The sequence below is a fragment of the Camelina sativa genome, chromosome 3, assembly GCF_030686135.1.
Source record: "Camelina sativa cultivar CO46 ecotype springtype chromosome 3, ASM3068613v1".
Taxonomy (NCBI): domain Eukaryota; kingdom Viridiplantae; phylum Streptophyta; class Magnoliopsida; order Brassicales; family Brassicaceae; genus Camelina; species Camelina sativa.
Genome location: NC_141882.1, coordinates 29,514,451 through 29,532,924, shown reverse-complemented (window position 1 = coordinate 29,532,924; position 18,474 = coordinate 29,514,451). Strand labels below are relative to the sequence as shown.

At 35.3% G+C, this 18,474-nt stretch overlaps 4 protein-coding genes and 1 pseudogene across 15 annotated transcripts; 1 reads left to right on the top strand and 4 right to left on the bottom strand.

The window, feature by feature from the left end:
• Positions 1–119: 119 nt before the first annotated feature.
• On the bottom strand, positions 120–2,844 carry LOC147947850 (proton pump-interactor 4-like). Of its 3 annotated transcripts, none has more exons than XM_087507059.1 (5): positions 2,479–2,844; positions 1,931–2,245; positions 1,568–1,840; positions 1,368–1,466; positions 120–1,269 (listed from the first exon to the last, which is right to left on the bottom strand). In XM_087507059.1, exons 2-5 carry the CDS (start codon positions 2,237–2,239, stop codon positions 568–570), a joined length of 1,383 nt encoding a protein of 460 aa, XP_087363185.1. In that variant the 5' UTR covers positions 2,240–2,245; positions 2,479–2,844; the 3' UTR covers positions 120–567. The 3 variants fall into 3 exon arrangements, with proteins under 3 accessions (XP_087363185.1, XP_087363186.1, XP_087363188.1); XM_087507060.1 differs by lacking the exon at positions 2,479–2,844 and adding an exon at positions 2,425–2,469; XM_087507062.1 differs by lacking the exon at positions 2,479–2,844 and having other exon boundaries at positions 1,568–1,812; positions 1,931–2,059.
• Positions 2,845–3,219: 375 nt separating this feature from the next.
• LOC104778241 (protein SPA1-RELATED 4) lies at positions 3,220–9,828 on the bottom strand. Of its 7 annotated transcripts, XR_015594596.1 has the most exons (10): positions 9,662–9,812; positions 9,386–9,444; positions 8,750–9,239; positions 8,504–8,661; positions 7,545–8,415; positions 7,315–7,461; positions 6,886–7,197; positions 6,735–6,794; positions 6,291–6,632; positions 3,220–3,311 (listed from the first exon to the last, which is right to left on the bottom strand). XR_015594596.1 is itself a non-coding variant. In XM_087507058.1 (9 exons), the coding sequence occupies exons 3-9, from the start codon at positions 9,020–9,022 to the stop codon at positions 6,444–6,446; spliced, it is 2,010 nt and encodes a 669-aa protein (XP_087363184.1). In that variant the 5' UTR covers positions 9,023–9,239; positions 9,386–9,444; positions 9,662–9,788; the 3' UTR covers positions 6,209–6,443. The 7 variants fall into 7 exon arrangements, 2 of the variants coding, with proteins under 2 accessions (XP_087363184.1, XP_010500940.2); XR_015594595.1 differs by having other exon boundaries at positions 8,750–9,444; XR_015594599.1 differs by lacking the exon at positions 3,220–3,311 and having other exon boundaries at positions 6,209–6,632; positions 7,290–7,461; positions 9,662–9,788.
• LOC104742815 (beta-glucuronosyltransferase GlcAT14A-like) lies at positions 4,070–6,333 on the top strand. Of its 3 annotated transcripts, none has more exons than XM_087507063.1 (5): positions 4,070–4,268; positions 4,564–5,170; positions 5,250–5,325; positions 5,413–5,528; positions 5,637–6,333. In XM_087507063.1, the coding sequence occupies exons 2-5, from the start codon at positions 4,618–4,620 to the stop codon at positions 6,140–6,142; spliced, it is 1,251 nt and encodes a 416-aa protein (XP_087363189.1). In that variant the 5' UTR covers positions 4,070–4,268; positions 4,564–4,617; the 3' UTR covers positions 6,143–6,333. The 3 variants fall into 3 exon arrangements, 2 of the variants coding, with proteins under 2 accessions (XP_087363189.1, XP_087363190.1); XR_015594600.1 differs by having other exon boundaries at positions 4,100–4,268; positions 5,417–5,528; XM_087507064.1 differs by lacking the exon at positions 4,070–4,268 and having other exon boundaries at positions 5,105–5,170; positions 5,417–5,528.
• A 1,755-nt stretch (positions 9,829–11,583) lies between the features above and the next one.
• On the bottom strand, positions 11,584–12,586 carry LOC104778240 (lectin-like protein At1g53080 pseudogene; annotated as a pseudogene). The gene has a single exon (XR_015594601.1). The product of XR_015594601.1 is annotated as a lectin-like protein At1g53080 pseudogene (transcript).
• Positions 12,587–15,053: 2,467 nt separating this feature from the next.
• On the bottom strand, positions 15,054–16,425 carry LOC104778239 (lectin-like protein At1g53070). Its single transcript, XM_010502634.3, has one exon. It carries the CDS (start codon positions 16,184–16,186, stop codon positions 15,245–15,247), a length of 942 nt encoding a protein of 313 aa, XP_010500936.3. The 5' UTR covers positions 16,187–16,425; the 3' UTR covers positions 15,054–15,244.
• Positions 16,426–18,474: the final 2,049 nt, after the last annotated feature.

The window sequence follows — 18,474 nt, the reverse complement described above, 5'->3', positions numbered from 1 at the left end:
TTGGTAACTTTTGTTCTAGTACATGACTGAGAGCGTGATTGTTTAAGCATTTGGGAAGGCGTTATGTTTTTTAGTTTTTAGCTTTGTCAAGATTTTCCACTCACAGTTGAAGACGAGACTTTTAACTGTAATAAAATGGTTAGAACACAAGTTTGGTTTATGTAAAAATAGTACAAAAAATCATGAGGTCTCTCTTCCATGTACACACATTCTAAATCTACTACACTGTCTACACAAGACTAAGAGGATGCTTTTTGGTGCCTACGACTCAACTATGTAATTGCATTGGAGTCATTGTCAAGACATTTGCATCCAAGGAGAGATTTCCGAGGTCCCAAAGTTGTTCCGATCAAACATCTTGACCTGATCCTTGTGCCAGCGCTTTTTCAGAGTGACAAGGTCATGTTGTGTTCGACCGAATCAGCTTTGAGATGTCAAACATATCTCACCATGGAGGTGAATGTCTCTACGACTTTGAAAACGACTGTTCAAGATCGACTATGACATTATTGCCAATGTCATTTGCTTCTAAACTAATTATAAACCTTGAACCTGTTTGCTCATCACTTAACTCTCCAAAAGACCTTTGTTAATCTTCTTCCCCTTATCCAAAGTAATAGAAGAAAACCAGGAGAGCAACCAGGAGAACAACTGCAGCGGAAAAACAGTCCAAACCCATAACCTATAAGCTTTTCTACGCTTCAGGATGGCTTTTAGGACAGCCTCATTTCCTTTTTCGTAATATCTATACCTAAAACTTCTCTGTTTCTGAAACACTGATCTCCCGGTGACTGTCTCTCTTCTTCTATCTACATCCAAAGAAGCCTTCTTCTTCTTCGCTCTCTTCTCAAGTTCCTTAAGCTTCTTTTCAGCTTCCTTTTTAACTCTTATGGCAGCTTTAGCAGCAGCTTTTTCATGTAGCTTCCTCTTCCTTTCCATCGCTAGCCTAGCTTTCTCTATCTGTTCTTCTCGTTTCTTCTCTTTCAAAATTTCTTCATCAATCTCTTCTTCCTCCTTTTCAAGCTTCTCATACACCGGGATATCAATATCCATACAATCATCAATCTCCTCCTCAGTACTAAACCTCTTGAGTTCTATTGCCTTCTCCCCTGCTGTTTCACTTCCATTCTCAGCATCTACATGGCCTTCCGAATCCTTAATCTGCCCATTGCGCCTCAGCTTTGGCTCCTCAAGTGAAGGCAAGATTCTTTTCTTGTAATCTTCCCTAAAAGCCTTGTCATTGTTCCAGCGAAACATAAATTTTTCAACCTATTGAAACGACAAGACACAGAGACAAATTAAGAAAAAATGTTCAAATCTCAAAGCGAGAGAGACACACACACACCCAATAGACTGATAAAACAAACCTCGGAATTAGCGAGCTCTTCAATATCTCTAACATTTCCAGAAGCAGCCAATTCAATGGCTTTCATGATCACAACACGACTCTGGAAAAAGGCTGCATTCTACAACACAGAATACACACGATAAATAAAAGATCTTTTTACATCCAACTTGACAGAGAAAGAAAAAGACTTTAACAAAAAGGAAAAAGCTGTAAACGCACCCCCTTGTCGCGTTGTATCCTCAACATCTTAATCCTTTCGACGGCTTTGTCTCTTTGATCAAGTACACAAGCCATTTGAACATCCAACAACTCAATTTCCATCTTAATCTCACTTAACCTTTCACTCAAGCTGTAAATTTTCCCTGTAACCACTTCTTGATCCTTGTTCATCTCCAGAGTCACAGACTGATGATAAGGAAATATGGCATTGTTGTATTCATCAAGTGACGAGACCAAAATCTCCACTGAAGCAACCAAAGACAATCTCTCAGCCTACACATCATTTACACACTTAATCAAAAACCTTTTTCCAAATTGTTTAACTCAACAAAATCGAAAAGAAGAGTCAAGAAATGTTCTCACCCTTTTGGATTTCAAGCTGTTAGCAATGTGAATCCGGTCAGTGTTACAGTGATAAATCTCATCATTAGCTTCACCAATCTTGGTCTTAATCTCAGGGTCATCGTAAGCGAATTGCTTAACGAAGTAAAAACAGAAACGATTCTCTCCAGACCACTCTTCCTCCTCAAGTAAGCTATCACCGGAAAACACAGCTTCGTCGTCGTCTTCCTCGGTGGTTACCGTAACCGTCGATGACTCATCGTCGTTTAACTTCCCGATAACAGTTCGCCGCACATCGAAGCCGTCACACAGTAAAACAGGCGCACTCATTTGGTCCTGGTCCCACGAAAATAAACCAAAAAAGATCAGACCTTTACATCAAAACTCATGAAACACGAAATAGCCTAAAAGATCAGACCTTTAATATCAAAAACACATGAAACACGAAATAGCTAAATATCAGACTCAACAGATTCAATTCTTGATTACAAAAACGCAGAATCACTTAACATTACCCAGAAAGAAACAAGTCCAAGAAGATAGAGAGAGATAAGTGTTGAAACAAGAACCTTACCAAAATCTTCAGGGTTTTAGCCGATGAAAAGATCTAATTTTTAAAGGGAAGAAAGAAAATTTCAAAATATTTAATAAGAAAAAAACAGATCTTTCGGAAATCAAGAAAGAGGGTAGTCTTGTTCTTGTTGATCCCATAAGAAGAAACTGAGGAAAGATTTAAAAATTTCTTGTTTTTGCGTTCACATTTCATTTTTTATGTTTCTTTGTTTCTTCTTGCAAACCAAATAATACGTTTTTTTTTTGTTTTTGATAATTATTTATTATCATACTCTTATTGACCATAGTCTTTGTTTGTTCTTGTAGTAGTAAGGGTCAATTCAATGTTAATCTGAACTAATCAGATACTAATTGCCATTGTTATTGATTAATTTCAGGTATAACCGTGGCCCATACGGAGGGACCTCTACCATATGACTTGGTCTTTTTTTTGTTGACTTGTTCGTATGATACAATTATTGCAATTCAACCAAAAAAAAGGAAAAATAAAAATCGTTTTCCTACACTGACAATTAAATCCAACTAACAATGTTTTTAATTACCACATTCACATGGTTAACCATCCTATTCAATCGGTTATTAAAAAAATTGAATGAAGAAATTTATTACTCGAGTACACATACTAATATAACTAAATTCCAAAAAGTTGAAACAAAGTGAAGAAGTAAAGAAAATTTATCAAACAATGGCAACTAAATAATAAAAGAGAGAGAACGGTTATGGTAGTACTAGTAGTGTTGGTTGAAGTGTTGTTATCACAATTTCCTTATGCGTATGTTGCAGTTGCATAACCCAATGTCTACGGAACATGTTACATTTATACATTTTCCTTGCAAGAAAAAAAATTGATAACATATTTTTAAAAAGAATTTAATCTGCTACACTCACATCTACAAATAGAACTCTATATTAGGTTGTATGGCAACGGAAACAGAAACGGATGAGCAAAAGCGAAACTTTTTGGAAAAAAGAAATGAATTTTTTCCTAAAATTAAGAAATAGAAACATTTTGGAAATGTATATATTATATATTTGTATACATATATATATACATAATAAAACACCAAACAATACAAATTCAAAACATAAATATTAAATACTTGAATTAAAACACTAATAATATTATATATTTATATGTATCATGAGTATATATTTCTAAATTATTTATTTATTAAGTTTCTAAGCTAAAATATTTTTTTGTTGTGTTTCTGAAAAGGAAATGGAGTTTCTATGTATTTCTAAACAGATTTTTAAGAATCGTGTTTTCGTTGATTGTGTATATGTTTTCAGGAGTTTCTGTTTCTAAACGTTTCGGAAAAACAAAACAGACTTTAAAATAAGTTTTCATGCAACATATATTATACTAATTTTTGAAATATTTTGAGAAAACTATATTCATGTTACCAAAATGGCAAAACCGTTTTTTTTTTCTTTATGTTTTTCTTGAGCAGATAATTAATTAATGAAATCGTTTTCGCATAGCAAGAATTAACAGAAAAAAAAAAACTGAATTTTAAAGTCGTTTTCGTGTTGTAGCTTCAAAAGAATTGGATATAACCTCTCTAGGAAATTTCCATCTACTTTTTTGAGGTTTAAAAACTTTGTTTAATAAGTCTTTTATTTGTGGAAGGATTTAATATAATATTATCTCTTCATCGTCTCTATATAATTCTAGTCCACACAAAAGTGTTTTAACTGTCTTTATATGTTTCTTCACACCAAACGTATCAAACAAAGCAATAATCTCTCTGCTTCCTCTCTTGCACACCAATACAGAGGAACTCAGGTTCCAATCTCTATTCCTTCAATTCTTATATTTTATTTTACTTATCCTTTGAGACGTTTTCCTTTTTTTGGGTGGTTTTGGTGAAGAGTTGCTTAATTTGAGGTCTGGTTCATCAATCAACTTAGAAAGTGTAATCAGAGAGGTTTTAGAGGACATAAAACATTCTTTGTTTCTGTTATGTACTTGAAATCTTGATTTGTTTGAAAGGAATTAGTCTGTGTGATGATGCGAGAGGCCTAATTCGATCTTGAGCTGATGTATTTATATAATCAGGCTTAAATTGATGTATTTGCAGAAGAAGATTTGCTAACTAAAGAGGTTTTGGTTCTTTTGCTTTGGTGTCATCGTCATGCTTTTGTCTCATGATCACAAACTCTGTTCAATGGGGTATGCAATCATGGAGAAGAGATTTGTATGCTCATTTGTGATTACTTCTCTCGTCTGCGTTGTTCTCCTTGCAACTTCCTTCAACATTGGTTTAATGTCTTCCCTTCGACCACCAACCAACGAAACTTTATCCCATTCTGCCAAAAATGATTCAGAAGCCAAGGACAAGCTTCCACGTTTCGCTTACCTTGTTTCGGGTTCTAAAGGAGATCTTGAAAGCCTTTGGAGAACTCTTAGAGCAGTGTACCATCCAAGAAACCAATATATTGTTCACTTGGATCTTGAATCACCGGTTCATGAGAGATCAGAGTTGGCTTCTCGCATTAAAAACGATCCTATGTTTTCAAACATAGGGAATGTGTATATGATAGCTAAAGCTAATCTTGTGACTTATACCGGACCAACAATGGTAGCGAATACCCTTCACGCATGCGCTATTCTTCTTAAAAGAAGTCCCGATTGGGATTGGTTTATCAATCTTAGTGCTTCGGACTATCCCCTCGTGACTCAAGATGGTAAATGCTTCCATCTTTTTTTCTTTTGTTCTTGATCTTCCTCTTCTTGAGACTGACAAACAATGTTCTGCGTTTGAAGACCTGCTTTACACGTTTTCGACTTTGGACCGGAACCTCAACTTTATCGAACATACAAGTAACTTAGGCTGGAAATAGTGAGCTTCTTCTCTCAGTTTTTGAACTCTTTTTAGCTTTTTCATTAGTTTGAATGTAAAGTTGATTGGTCATGTCTCTCGGTGAAGCAAGAAGCGGGCAATGCCATTAATGATTGATCCTGGACTCTATATGTTGAACAAATCAGACGTTTTTTGGGTCTCTTCTAAGCGAACTTTGCCAGCTGCTTTCAAGTTATTTACTGGTCAGTACTGTTCTTCTAATCCTGAAGTTAAAAGCAGAATCACTCTGTTCTGCTTGGTAGCAATAAAGTTTGAAACTTTTTTTATCTGTTGTCTGTTCTTATCCTCAGGATCAGCTTGGATGGTTCTATCGCACTCATTCGTGGAGCATGTCATATGGGGTTGGGACAATTTACCAAGAACTTTACTCATGTACTACACCAATTTCGTTTCTTCTCCTGAAGGTTACTTCCATACAGTCATATGTAACACGCCAGAATTCTCCAAAACCGTAGTGAACCATGATCTTCACTACATAGCATGGGACAAGCCGCCGAGGCAGCATCCTCGCGTGTTGTCCCTAAGAGACATGGAACAGATGATTGCTAGCGGATCTGCATTCGGTAGGAAATTCAGAAGAAATGACACAGTCTTGGATAAGATCGATAAGGAACTCCTTACACGGATGAACGAAGACAGTTTTACTCCAGGCGGTTGGTGTGGTGGTGAGAAATCAGAGTGCTCGGATGTCGAAGACATGGCTAGGATCAGACCTAGCGCAGGGGCTGAGAGGCTCAAGGGGCTTGTAGATATGTTAGTTACAGACGCTAAATCAGGAAAGAATCAGTGTGTATAGAGAGAATCAATTTCTTGTCGAGGAGTATATTGCAGTTCCAGGCTATACATATACATCGTATAATTCTTTTGAAGTGATTAACTATATTACTTGTATTCTACGTTACTCACTGTCTCATTAGGGTTTACTATAAGTACTATACAAATACAAAGATCATATATATTCTTCTATACACAATTCTTTAGTAGCAACAATGTTTTTCACTTTCCTACTCTCTCTCTCTCTCTCTCTCTCTCTCTCTCCCAAAAATTGTTTACTATACCAATCGAAAATTACCATTTTGCTCCTGAGCCACATTGGTTCAAACCATCTCCAGAATCTTGATGTTGCCAGTGGAGTTTGCAGCGACTAAGGTCGAGGACTGTCCCCGCCAGCAGACTGAGGATATGAACTGTGAGGCATCGTCTACTTCGAGATCCGACACAGGGTCTATAGTTTTGAACTTGTACGACAAAACCGGCATTGGAAATGCCTTGTGGTACACAAAAACCTGTCAAGTGAAGCACAAGAAAGTCAGCTTTTATTTTTGGCCACAAATAAGACAAAAGGGTTCTTCCTTTTTTGTATATTTTTGAAGTGAGAGTACACATACCTCATTAGTCTCGGAGCCTGTTGCTATATACCCGTCAGAGACCGATAATCCAACAAAGTTCTACACACATTGCAAGAAGAAATGTATTTATAATATCAGAATGCAGTCTTTGAAATGAAGCAAACGAAACCAAGTTAGAATAGAAAGGTACCTTTACATTAGTGTGTCCCATGAATGAGTGAAGAGGAGTTTCGTTAACACCGGAATTTGACATTGATAAGTCCCATAGCTTCAGCGTGTTATCAGTCGAAGAAGACACGAGTGTTGATGAATCTAAAAACCTGACATAGCTCACGGTCTTGTTGTGACCAACCATTGTGCAAAGAGGAAGCTTGGGGTTCCTTAGATCATAGTAGTAAACTTTGTGATCTGCTGAACCAAATGCTAAAGACCGACCCGAGTCTGACGGAAACTGGACACAACATATGTTTGCCTTTGTCTTGATGGTTCCAATACTAACTCCCTGAAACAGAGGAAAACGAGCTATAACCGTTAATATACATCCCTCAAAGAACTAAATTCTCGCATTTTCAAGAAATTTTCTTTAAATAATACGTTTTGGTTCAGTTTAGAATTTTGCCTGATTGATACTCCAGAGCTTAACCGAGCCATCATCACTACCGCTGGCTAACAATGTTGGATCAGCTGATGAAATGTCGATGGACCATACACGTTTCTCATGCTCCTTCATCTCTGTAACCAACTGGCTTCTTGCAACATCCCATACCTATGAAATTATTAAAAGTTTTGTTTAGACATTTTTCATTGAGTTTTTCTCCTTCTATATCTTATTTTCAATCTTGAACTTACCTGAACCACGCCTTCAAAGTTACTTGATGCGATTTGGCTCTTAATGTAACTGTTCCAACATATACCACTAAGCTTAGACCGGCTAACAAGTTCCACAACCGGGTAGTGAATGTCCCGACCATCTTTTATTATTGACTCACATTCAAATATCTTGATTTTCTTGTTGACGCCAGCCGTGGCAAAAAACTCTCCATCACGGTCAAAACCAATTGCGCAAACAAGGTTAGACGAGTTCAACAAATCTCCTTGCTTCAAATCCGCTTTAACTTGTAACTTACTAAAAGATAAGTACTTGCACAAACCCTCGAGGAATGGATCGATCCACCCGCCCTGTCTAGACTCATTGATAGGATCTTTAGGTGGTTGTGCCGGGCTGCTCACTGAACTTCTTTCTGAACTTCTACCACTACTACTCAACGTAGAATAATATCTAGCCATTGTCTTTTCAGCAGCGGCAGCAGCCTTGATTTGTCTGTATCGCGTAGCAAAGTAGACTGATTCCAGTTTCTTTAAATTCCTCATTAACCGTGAGCTTTCAAGAAGTGTGCTTTCTAGAGTATCATTTTCTTCCTCTGCTGCAGTGGTCTCAAATCCTTGTCTAATCCGTTTTCTTGAGGCTAAGAATGAACGAATGTCACTCCCTTTTTGCTGTAAAACCAACTGTCGCTTTACGACCTGATCAATATCAGAAGAAAGAAGCGATATTGTTTCCCTCAATTTGTCTGCAGCTTCTTGTTTTCTCTGTTGAATCAGAAACAAGAACTCCAGCAATAACTCCTGTTCCTCGATTCCATCCTTTAGCTCCATGGCAGCTTCACGTTCTTCCAAGTTCTCTCTAGGTTCGTTGATAAACTCACTTTGTAGCAACTCACTGCATCAGTAAAGACAAAGAAGCCAATACTCTAAGAAACAACTTTTTTCCCCAATGAAACTAAAACATTAATGAGAGAATCAGTCACCTCATTGATGGTCTATAGCTAGGCTCAGGATGCAGTAACCACAAGCAAAAGGAAGCTTCTTTAGGACAATTGAGCAATATCTGAGGTGGAAGAACACGATGTCGTAAACTAGACATAGTTCTTGACTTCTCTTCTCTTGACGAGACAGGGCAAAATAGCTGCACATCAACTAACATTCATCAAATCAGTATTCTCAAGAAAACAAAGCAGCTAAGAACATATAAATCAATCTTCTCACGCACAAACCTCAAAGAGAAGAACACCAAGACGGTAAACATCAGAAGCACAAGTACTCGGAGAACCATTATCTTCTTCAGGACTTGTATACCAACTCATCTCCATTGCTAATATCTGTTTCATAGGGAAAGGCTGCTTCTCTGCTCCTTCTGATCTATTGCTTCGTCTTTCTGATAGACTCGAGCTCCCAACCTCTCGAGACTTTGTTGTAATCTCCTCATCAGAACCGGAATCCGAACAAGAAGCGGATTCGATAAAGGAGACATGGTTAAACGAAGACATAACGAAACAAGAAGGCCTAACATTGTGGACAACAATGCCTTGAGAGTGAGCTGCATTGACAATCTCAACGATTTGTCTGAAAACGTGAAAACACTCAAACGCATCAACGGATCGGTCTTGATTGTCTAACCACTGACGCAAGCTAACATCTTCACATTCCAAGGCTCTCACATCAACAAGTCCCAAGTTATCGTCTTTGTGTGAACCAAGTAAGCTTCTGACATAATCAATGTGAGACAAAGACTTAGAACCATCCGTAAAAAACTCTGAAACACCAGAGGTGTTATTGTTTAATCCTCTGGAATTAGATTCAGAAGAACCCTTCATCATTTGATTTTAAAATCATCCACCAAAAGAAATTACCAAAAGACAACTCCTCTGGATCCTCCAATACTTCATTATGATCCCATCCCAAAAGAACCCTAAGAGAGAACCGAAAAAAAAGTTTTCAAGATTTTTAAAAGACCCTTTGACAGAAAACACCAAAACCAGATATAAAAATGCAACCTTTGAATTACATATAATAAAAGAGACAAACACGAGTAAGGTTGTACACCACTAAACTCTCTATATAGCTAGAGAGAAGCAATAAAAGAAAAAGCAAAAAGGAAGAAGAAGATAAGAAGAAGAAGTAAGTACTTGAGAGGACTAAGAGGCACCGAAGAAAATGATCTTTTTTGAGAACCACACATCACCCAAACACACACCACACAACACACACAGTTCGTAGAGAGATTCATATAATTAAATTCTCGGCAAAAGCAAAAAAAATAAATCTATTTTTGGGCCTACGATTTTTACTTCACAGTGAGGGTTTTATTGCTTTTTATTTTATTTTATTTTAGGTTTTTTGTTTGCTAATCGTCACTTCTCTTTCCACGCAAGCAACGTGGTGAAACGACGACCTAGGAATCACAAACAACAACGAACGTAAAGCGTAAACCTTTTTCTTCGTATGTTTGGTTTTGGGCAAAATATGTAAATATATGCAAATAATAGGGTCAAAGCCAAAAATTGTGGTCCAAATCTATATAGTATATTATATTATACGTTTTTGTAAGGCTATATTAGGAATTTTAAGCAATGGTATTGAAGAAGCCTTACAAAATTTTTTACCTAGAAATGATGATTGTACTAGTTGGAAAAACAAAATGGTTTGTTGTATGTATTATTGGTTTTGGTGAAGGGAAGAGAGAATGTATAGGTGGGGGAGCATTTAATGACCAGAGGGGAGTTTCTATTTCCATGGAATGGATTGAGACAAGTCGACAACTCTCTCTACAAAGCTAAATTACAAAACCACATGCGTCCGGACACGCCACGTGTGTTTTCTATTCCTATGATTACTGATTAGATATACGACCAAAGAGCAACGGTGATAGCTTATATTTCTTCCCTTTCATGATAGATTTTTATCTTATTTAACAAAACACGTTGGAACAACTATTTATATAAATAAGCCTTATGACTTATATGAGTTATGACTGATTTTAAACTATGCTGCATACTAATTTCGGCTTCATCACTTGAACTACGGATTAGAAAAGAAGCTATTTAAAAGCTTAAATAAACCAAACCGGAGTATTAGTTCTGAACCTTATGCTCAATATGTTGTGAGGCTCAGCACCCCACTGTTGACCCGGCGAAACAGGTTTTCTCTAATGAGAACTTTACATAGATATAGCCCAGTTTGGCAATTTCAATAAAAGGGCCTCTTAGTAGTTAGTAGGATACTTGACGTTTTTCAGGTGCGACCGTGACAATAGCCTTGGGCCTTGTACTCAATCCAAGCTTTGCATTTATCTCCACACACCACTACTCAATTTCATTTCCTTAAATAATCACCGGTTTACTTTCCCAATTATAGTCTTTAATCCAATATATAACCGGCTTCTCAAAAACCACTGAATCACACATCAACAAACTTGTCTTCGAAGTTGTGGAAGAACTCGACAGCGAGGAGAATGAGATGGTTGTTGGTGTTACCTATTAAGAGCAACGATAAAATAAAGATGAAATAATGTTTACGTAGAACTAGTTAAAGAATTGCAACCTTTTGTATTGTTTGACATAAATCATGATAAACCAACAAATAACGAAATGAGTACTTTTCTAAGTTTCTTTGCATTATGCAAACATATTTTATGAAAAAAAGAATGAAAAAGATACATTACATGCAAATATGTACAAACGCACAAAGGTCTGAAACAATCAAAGGTCTGAAACAATCAAGATCTATTATAACTTTTGTTGCTTTCGTTAAGAAAACTGATACCAGCGACTGTTTTTGTTTTTTTCCGTAGTTATGAGAAGGAAAGAAGACAAAAACGAGGCCGTGGCCAGGGTGTTAAGGTTTTGCATTTTGTTTTTCTAATGAGCAAAATGTGGCGGCCGATCAATATACAAAATCAACATAATTTTATGTTAGACTATATCAAACCGGTTCGACCGGACATATATAGTTTTTATATCTTATATTGAGATGAAAATTAATAAATTTAATTTTAATAGATAAATTTTATTTTGATTTTGTATATACCATTTAACCACATTTGAATAAATTCAGGAGAAAAATAGAATAATTGTTAAACCAGTGACAAAGATAACAAAAAGACAAACACACAAATCAAACCAAAGAAGACCAATGTAAAATAAAATCAAAAACCAAACAAAATTAATTGATTTTGGCGGTATTCTCAAAACTCCAGCTCCAAATGTCGTGGCGCTCGATGCCACGACCCATCGAACCGGTGAAACCGGTATATATTGTCTCAAGAACAACCTCCGAGAGATCAACTTGTGTTTCGATCAATGCCCTCTTTGGTTTTTTTAAATGTGCAGGTGCAAGCGTAACAATGACTTTACTGTTCTTGTACTCGATCCAAGCCTTGTAGTTATCTCCACTACTAAGCTTCACTTCCTTAAACGACCATTCATTCTTCCCTCCAGTTCTTGTCTGAACCCAATACCCAGCTTTCTCAGAAACCATTGAGTTAACAGAGTTGATATTAATACCAACATGGTTATCATTAATATCGCCAAAATGTTTGTCTTGGAATACATCAAACTCGACGGCAAAGAGATGGTTATTAGGATTACCATTGGTCGTGCGGTTAACTAGACCGAGGAAGCCACGGGTTGAGTCTTTGTCGTAGTTTACTGTTGGGACAACGATGACGGCGAGACCATGACCGGGGTTGTTAGGGTTTGACCAGCGAGGAGTGATGGAGAATGTGAAAGATGTTTTGAAAGAGTAAACAGAGGAAGAAGTGTTGTTGGATGGTTTGAATGGGATTGGATCTGTGTATAGGCCTTGACCATGTGAGAATGGAATATTGTCACGGGTCATGGAGAGAGCTCCAGACCGGCTCATGCCATCGGTTGCTGGTCCTAGCTCGGCATATCCGATGAAGACTATATTTGTTCCGTGGAAATGGTTGAAGTTGACTTTGACGGCGGAAATGGTTTCAGAGCTTGAAAAAGTTATGAACAGAGCAATAAAACATAATTTTTGCATTTGCATTATGAGTTTTGTGTACTTGTGTTTGATTTTGGTATATTATGGTAAGGGAAGGTTGTGTGTATTATATATAAAGACCTTATATATATAGGGTGGCAAGAGCCATCCACTTTGACTTTTCAAACATGTAGTACTAGTGGGCAGTGGTCAATTTAGATAACGCCAACTCGGACACATAAAAAGACTCATTAATTTATTTCTAGTTGATTATTCTGTTTAGCACTAAATATTTATTTAGTAGTTTCAATCATGTCCAACACACATCAGTTTTAACATAACGTCGGTGCGTGGTGCAACTACCACTAACATGTATCCTCCAAAACAAACGAAAGTACGAAACGATTGTTCTTAACTTCGCTTGTATGTGTTTGGAAGGTTATCTCAACATGTTTACATATATATGGCGAAGTGGTCTAAGTCTAACCACCTCCTACAGTATCTTTAGTCTCCTCCCATACGGATTTCGTCGAAGACAAGCTTTGTAACATGATGACATGGATGAATTAGACCATCTCCACTCCAGTAACTTAGGAAAGTTGCTCAAATATAAAGTATTCATATAATTAATATTAAATTACAGTACAAACTCTATAAATTAATAATGTTGGGACCAGAGAAATCTATTAATTTATAAAGGTTTTAATTTCTCGATAAATTAATAATTATTAAGTTATAGAGAGACTTTCCTAATTTGGTAAAAAAACTTTAAAAACAAGATTTAATGGTTAGAACTAATATTTTTATAAAATCAATTACAATGAAAATAATAATTTTCATGTTTTGACGATAGCACTCAAAGGTTTTTATACAGTAAAAATATCAAAAATGAACTGTAATAAAAATTAATGTGTAGATATATACATACATTTAGATAATTTCATATAATTATTAATTTATATTATTGATGAGACCATATATTTAATATTTTTATAAAATCAATTACAATGAAAATAACAATTATCATGTTTTGACGATAGCACTCAAAGGTTTTTATACAGTAAAAATATCAAAAATGAACTCTAATAAAAATTAATGTGTAGAATATAAATATATTTAGATAATTTCATATAATTATTAATTTATATTATTGATGGGACCATATATTTAAAAAGGATTTTCAAAAAAAAAAAATATTTTGTTATATTATCGAATAGTGTCCAAAATTACACTAATCCCAACTTGAAACCGAATAAATTTATTAATTTAGAGAGGTTATTAATTTACCGATTATTAATTTATAGAGGTTCTACTGTAATTAAAGCAACTCACTTAGAACTTAAACAAAACTATGCTTCCGCTAGAGAAGCCAAAGAAAGTTGCTCAATCATTTAAATAATTTTTTTTTAATTATTGTTTAATTACCAAATTTTAATATCTAAAATGACAAAACAATTATTTAAATTATTTCTATTACATAAAATAAGAAAACAATAAAATTTTACAAAATTCAGAATATTAAACATATTTTACAAAATTCAGAATATTAAACAAAATGTTTTACAATATTATTATGGTTTATAGGATATACTAAACATCACACGTAACACAAAAAAATCATACTTTTTCTATAAGATATATTCAAAAGTCAAATGTATATACATCCACCAAGTTTATTCTGATTCTTTCAACAAAATTTCTCATGGTAGCTAATGTACATGGGTTGCATTGTTTACAGTGACCGTATAGCTCTAGAGATCAACTCTTTCTTCTGCTTCTCACCCAAAGTGCTTGTGCTGCTTCTCACCAAAAGAGTAAAGAAGAGTTTCCGATCAAAACTTTTTAACAGTGGCAACGAGAATGCAATGGTAGCCACCTGGATAGAGTTTTGAAGTCTCTAATTCTTTGTAAACTTCTCCTCTAACAGCATATTCAAGTATCAATTAAACCCGTTTCTGCAACAGTTGAAGAAATTAGATTAAAATCAACTTGTATCTTTGAATAGAAAAGGAGAAAACATTGTGACTTACTTATAGAAGTAACCGTAGAGCATGAGTATATTGGGGTGGCGAAGATGAGACGGAATCTCGACCTCTCTTATGAGCTGGTGTTCAACTTGAGATTGTTGAAGCTGGCTGTCTTATGTCATTACCTGCAACTTATGATTCATATAGGCACCAAATTATGCATTAAACAGCTAAAGGACAAGTTAGAAACTCAGAACTATATAACTTGAACGGGAAAAAATTTGAATCAATCAACACAGAACTATATAACTTGAACGCATATAAAGCATACAATTCAAACAACCCATTCAGAAACTCGCAGAGAATTGAAACAAAACTGGAATTTACATTCTAATGCCAGCAGCGACTAGATTAAGGATTCAATTCGAAATTGGGAAAAAGGGATGTCACAAAATAAACAAAAGCAACGCATACAGTCGGTAAAGCCAATATATTATGCGTATATGCGTTACTCTCTTACCGACTGTATTGGGCTATATTATGCGTATATGTGTCATAACAAAACTGTATTGGCTTTACCACCAAAGGTATATGCGTTACTCTTCTATTTATGGTCCAAAAAACATTAAAAACGTCGTTGATATTTTTTAGTAATCTGACAACGATGATTCATCACAATGTCGGTAAAGCCATAAAATTGAGCATTTATTTAACTTCAAATATCGCGACAGATAGTAAACCAGAAATAAACCAAAAGAAAACCGATGATCTCGAACCAAATCGAACCGGTTTTTTTCTTCAGTTCTGGAAAGCCCAGTCCCAAATCTCGTGACGCTGGACACCATGTCCCATCGAACCGGCGAAACCGATATACATTACCTCGTGAACCACATTGGAAAGGTCAAATTTTGCTTCGATCAAAGGCCGGTTCGGTTTCTTCAAATGCGCCAAACCAATGGTAACCGAGATGACTTTGTGATTGTTGTTGTACTCGATCCAAGCCCTGTATCTGTCTCCACTACTCAGCTTCAAATCCTTAAACAACCAACCGTTTCTTGTCATAACCCAATAACCGGATTTGACCGAAACCACCGAATCAACCGAGTTAATGTCGACTCCGACATGGTTATCGTTCATATCACGGAGGTTCTTGTCCTGAAAGACATCAAACTCGACAGCAAAGAGATGGTTATTGGGATTACCGTTGCTGGTTCGGTTCACAAGACTGAGATAACCTAAACCGGAACCGTCGTGTTGATTAGCGGGTACGACGATGAAGGCAAGGCCGTGACCTGGACCAGGGTTTGTTTTAGGAGTAATGGAGAAAGTGAAAGAGGTTTTGAAAGGGTAAAGAGACGTAGCGTTAGACTTGAAAGTGACTGGACTGATGTGAATAGCTCGGCCGTGTGAGAAAGGGATGTTGTCTCGTGTCAATGCGATGGCTCCGGAGCTGTTCGGACCACCATACTCAGCGTCTCCATGGAACGATATTAGACCGGTGCCATTACCACCAAAGGAATTGAATTTGAAATTGTAAGCAGTGGTTGTGGTGGTGTGAGAGGTAAAGAAGATAACTATGAACAGAGTGGTGAAACAGAGTATTTGGTTTTTCATTTTTTTGCTCTGTTTTTGAGAATATGGGAAGTGAAAGTGAAAGTGATCAACTGTATAAGATAGAAAGTGATTAGACGGTGAAGATATCGAGAAAGCTTTTTGGCTTTGTGTTAAAATAATGGACATTGAGAGAGACAAAAAAGACAAGGAATTTGAATTATGGCGTTACATGACAAATTCTATTTCTGAAAATGCACTAAAACGTTTCTTCCTTTTTTTCTTTTTCTGTGACCACGATGCTGTCTACAGACTTTATGAGTGGTGGTGGCCAAATGAGAAGGAAAAACAAAAAAGTATTGTATTTTCGTATCCACTACAATCGAATGAAAGCATGGATGACAAAATAAAAAATGACTAGTAACGATGTGGTTAGTCCGTCGCTTTCCTTAACACTATTCTCTCATTCATAAATCAAATCTTAACATATTTCATTCAGTTATACCGTAACTAATTTCTTTAAAGATTTTTTTTAGTTCTGTTTTGAATATCTCTAAAAGCACTTCTAATGGGAGCTTCTTAGAGAGTTTTGTAACATTAAAATTATCAAGATTAATCAAGAAAAAGGAAAGAGAGTGAGGAGAGGATAACATAATTAATTCAGTTTTATTCATCACTTGAAATTTTAGATAAATAAGAAAATTAACCTAAAATAATATTATAAAATATTGCCATTAGAGATGCTCTAGTTCTCAATAAAAATAGTATAATATTTAAATTATAATTATAGTGCAATGAATCTTAGCTTGCTTGATATCTCTTAAACTATTTTATAAATTATTATAAAAGACATAGACTATGTATTTAAAATAATTCCTATATAGTTAATTAGTTATGCTATGTATTATGATTTTCCCCTTAAATATGGTGTACAAGTCATCATGTTTTGGTCCAATCTTCTAATAGAAGATGAAACTTTCCACAGCAAGGTATTTTGCCACCATATATACCTCTGTTCATATTTGAGAAACTAATTTGATTTGGTTTAGTTAGTTTAACAGTATTCAAGTTATGGGTTCGATCATGAAAAGTATTAGTATTAGTATTATTTAAACAAACAATTCAAGTTCAAAACCATGAAGTAAAAGTATTAGTATCCTCCATACGCATAACAAAATCATAGACATTCATGGACCCTTAATCGAGTATGATTTAGGATAAAGTTACAAGAATAAATATTCCTAAGAAAGACTTTACCACTCTTAACTATGCAAAAACCATGAAGCAGAATTCAAAATGGTGTCATCTCAAGAAAAGAATGATCAAAAGAAAATTGGACAACCAACATAATAAATCTAGACATATTTTACTAATCACATGTGTCCCATGTTAAGAAATAAATCTAACAAACTCTTTAATTAGTTCTAGAATAGTAAACAGAGAAGTGACTCTATATGCAACATAATATACCTTTATTAGACACAAAGAGCAGAGACTCTATATGTCACATGTATATAGTGGGGATGATAAAACTGTATGTCAATTACAAAAATTGTATTATTAAACAAAAAGATAACTACGGGAAAATCAAACTAAGATTCGTTGCACTTTCTAATTGGATACACTAGTGATTCAATGGAGTTCTAAGCTCCATCAAGTTGTAAGATTAAGTGACTAAAGATAGACACTAGTGCCATAACACAAATATTTACAATTTGTATTGTAAAAAAATCAAGGCAATGAGTATGGTAGAACTAGAATGCTAGGACAATAATCATCAGTCTTTGATGCACAATTCGAGAATGTTATTTTTGTATGTGTGAGCCAATCACCAAGAGTTTAGAGCATGGCACAAAGACAAAATACATTCATAAAGCAAGAGATCTTATGCTACATACATGCACCAAAGGAAAGATAATAAGTATTATAAAATATCATTTCATATGTTTGGAATATTCATACTAACCATACGACATTGATGATGAATTCTTACTTGGAGTATAATTTAGGATAAACATACAAGAATAAATATTTTTTCAAAAAAGTTAAGTCAACTTACCACAGTAAATATTCAGAGAATCAACAGGCAAAAGTCACAAAAGTATCATCCAAAGACACTTTGACAATAAACCAAAATGCAACACAAAGGAAAAAAAATTACAGAGGACAATGGTAATTGACAAACCCTAAATTGAAATTCAAAGTGTCCATTTCAAACAAACAAATCGAATTAAAAAAAATGAAATAGACAAGATATAAACACATTGATAGTAGCGTTGTTTCACAAAAACGTAATAGAACATGACTCTTACAGTTTTATGCAATGTTCTATAATACTAACTCATTGCACACCGAAACAAAGTTTTTTTTTTTTTTTTTTTTGGAAAAATTAACCGGGAAACACACCGAATCAAAGTTACTACTTTGCCGAATGACAAACAAAAAAACTCGACTTTGGACATATATATATGTGTACT

Coding starts and splice junctions, on each gene's coding strand:
- LOC147947850 (XM_087507059.1), bottom strand. CDS start 2,239: ATGAGTGCGCCTGTTTTACTGTGTGACGGCTTCGATGTGCGGCGAACT. Junction 1,841..1,930: donor ACAGCTTGAAATCCAAAAGG/GTGAGAACATTT, acceptor AATGATGTGTAG/GCTGAGAGATTGTCTTTGGT. Junction 1,467..1,567: donor GGATACAACGCGACAAGGGG/GTGCGTTTACAG, acceptor TCTGTGTTGTAG/AATGCAGCCTTTTTCCAGAG.
- LOC104742815 (XM_087507063.1), top strand. CDS start 4,618: ATGCTTTTGTCTCATGATCACAAACTCTGTTCAATGGGGTATGCAATC. Junction 5,171..5,249: donor TCCCCTCGTGACTCAAGATG/GTAAATGCTTCC, acceptor CTGCGTTTGAAG/ACCTGCTTTACACGTTTTCG. Junction 5,326..5,412: donor AGTAACTTAGGCTGGAAATA/GTGAGCTTCTTC, acceptor CTCTCGGTGAAG/CAAGAAGCGGGCAATGCCAT.
- LOC104778241 (XM_010502638.3), bottom strand. CDS start 9,352: ATGATGAAGGGTTCTTCTGAATCTAATTCCAGAGGATTAAACAATAAC. Junction 7,462..7,544: donor ACTTTGAAGGCGTGGTTCAG/GTAAGTTCAAGA, acceptor ATAATTTCATAG/GTATGGGATGTTGCAAGAAG. Junction 6,795..6,885: donor TGGGACACACTAATGTAAAG/GTACCTTTCTAT, acceptor CAATGTGTGTAG/AACTTTGTTGGATTATCGGT.
- LOC104778239 (XM_010502634.3), bottom strand. CDS start 16,186: ATGTCCATTATTTTAACACAAAGCCAAAAAGCTTTCTCGATATCTTCA.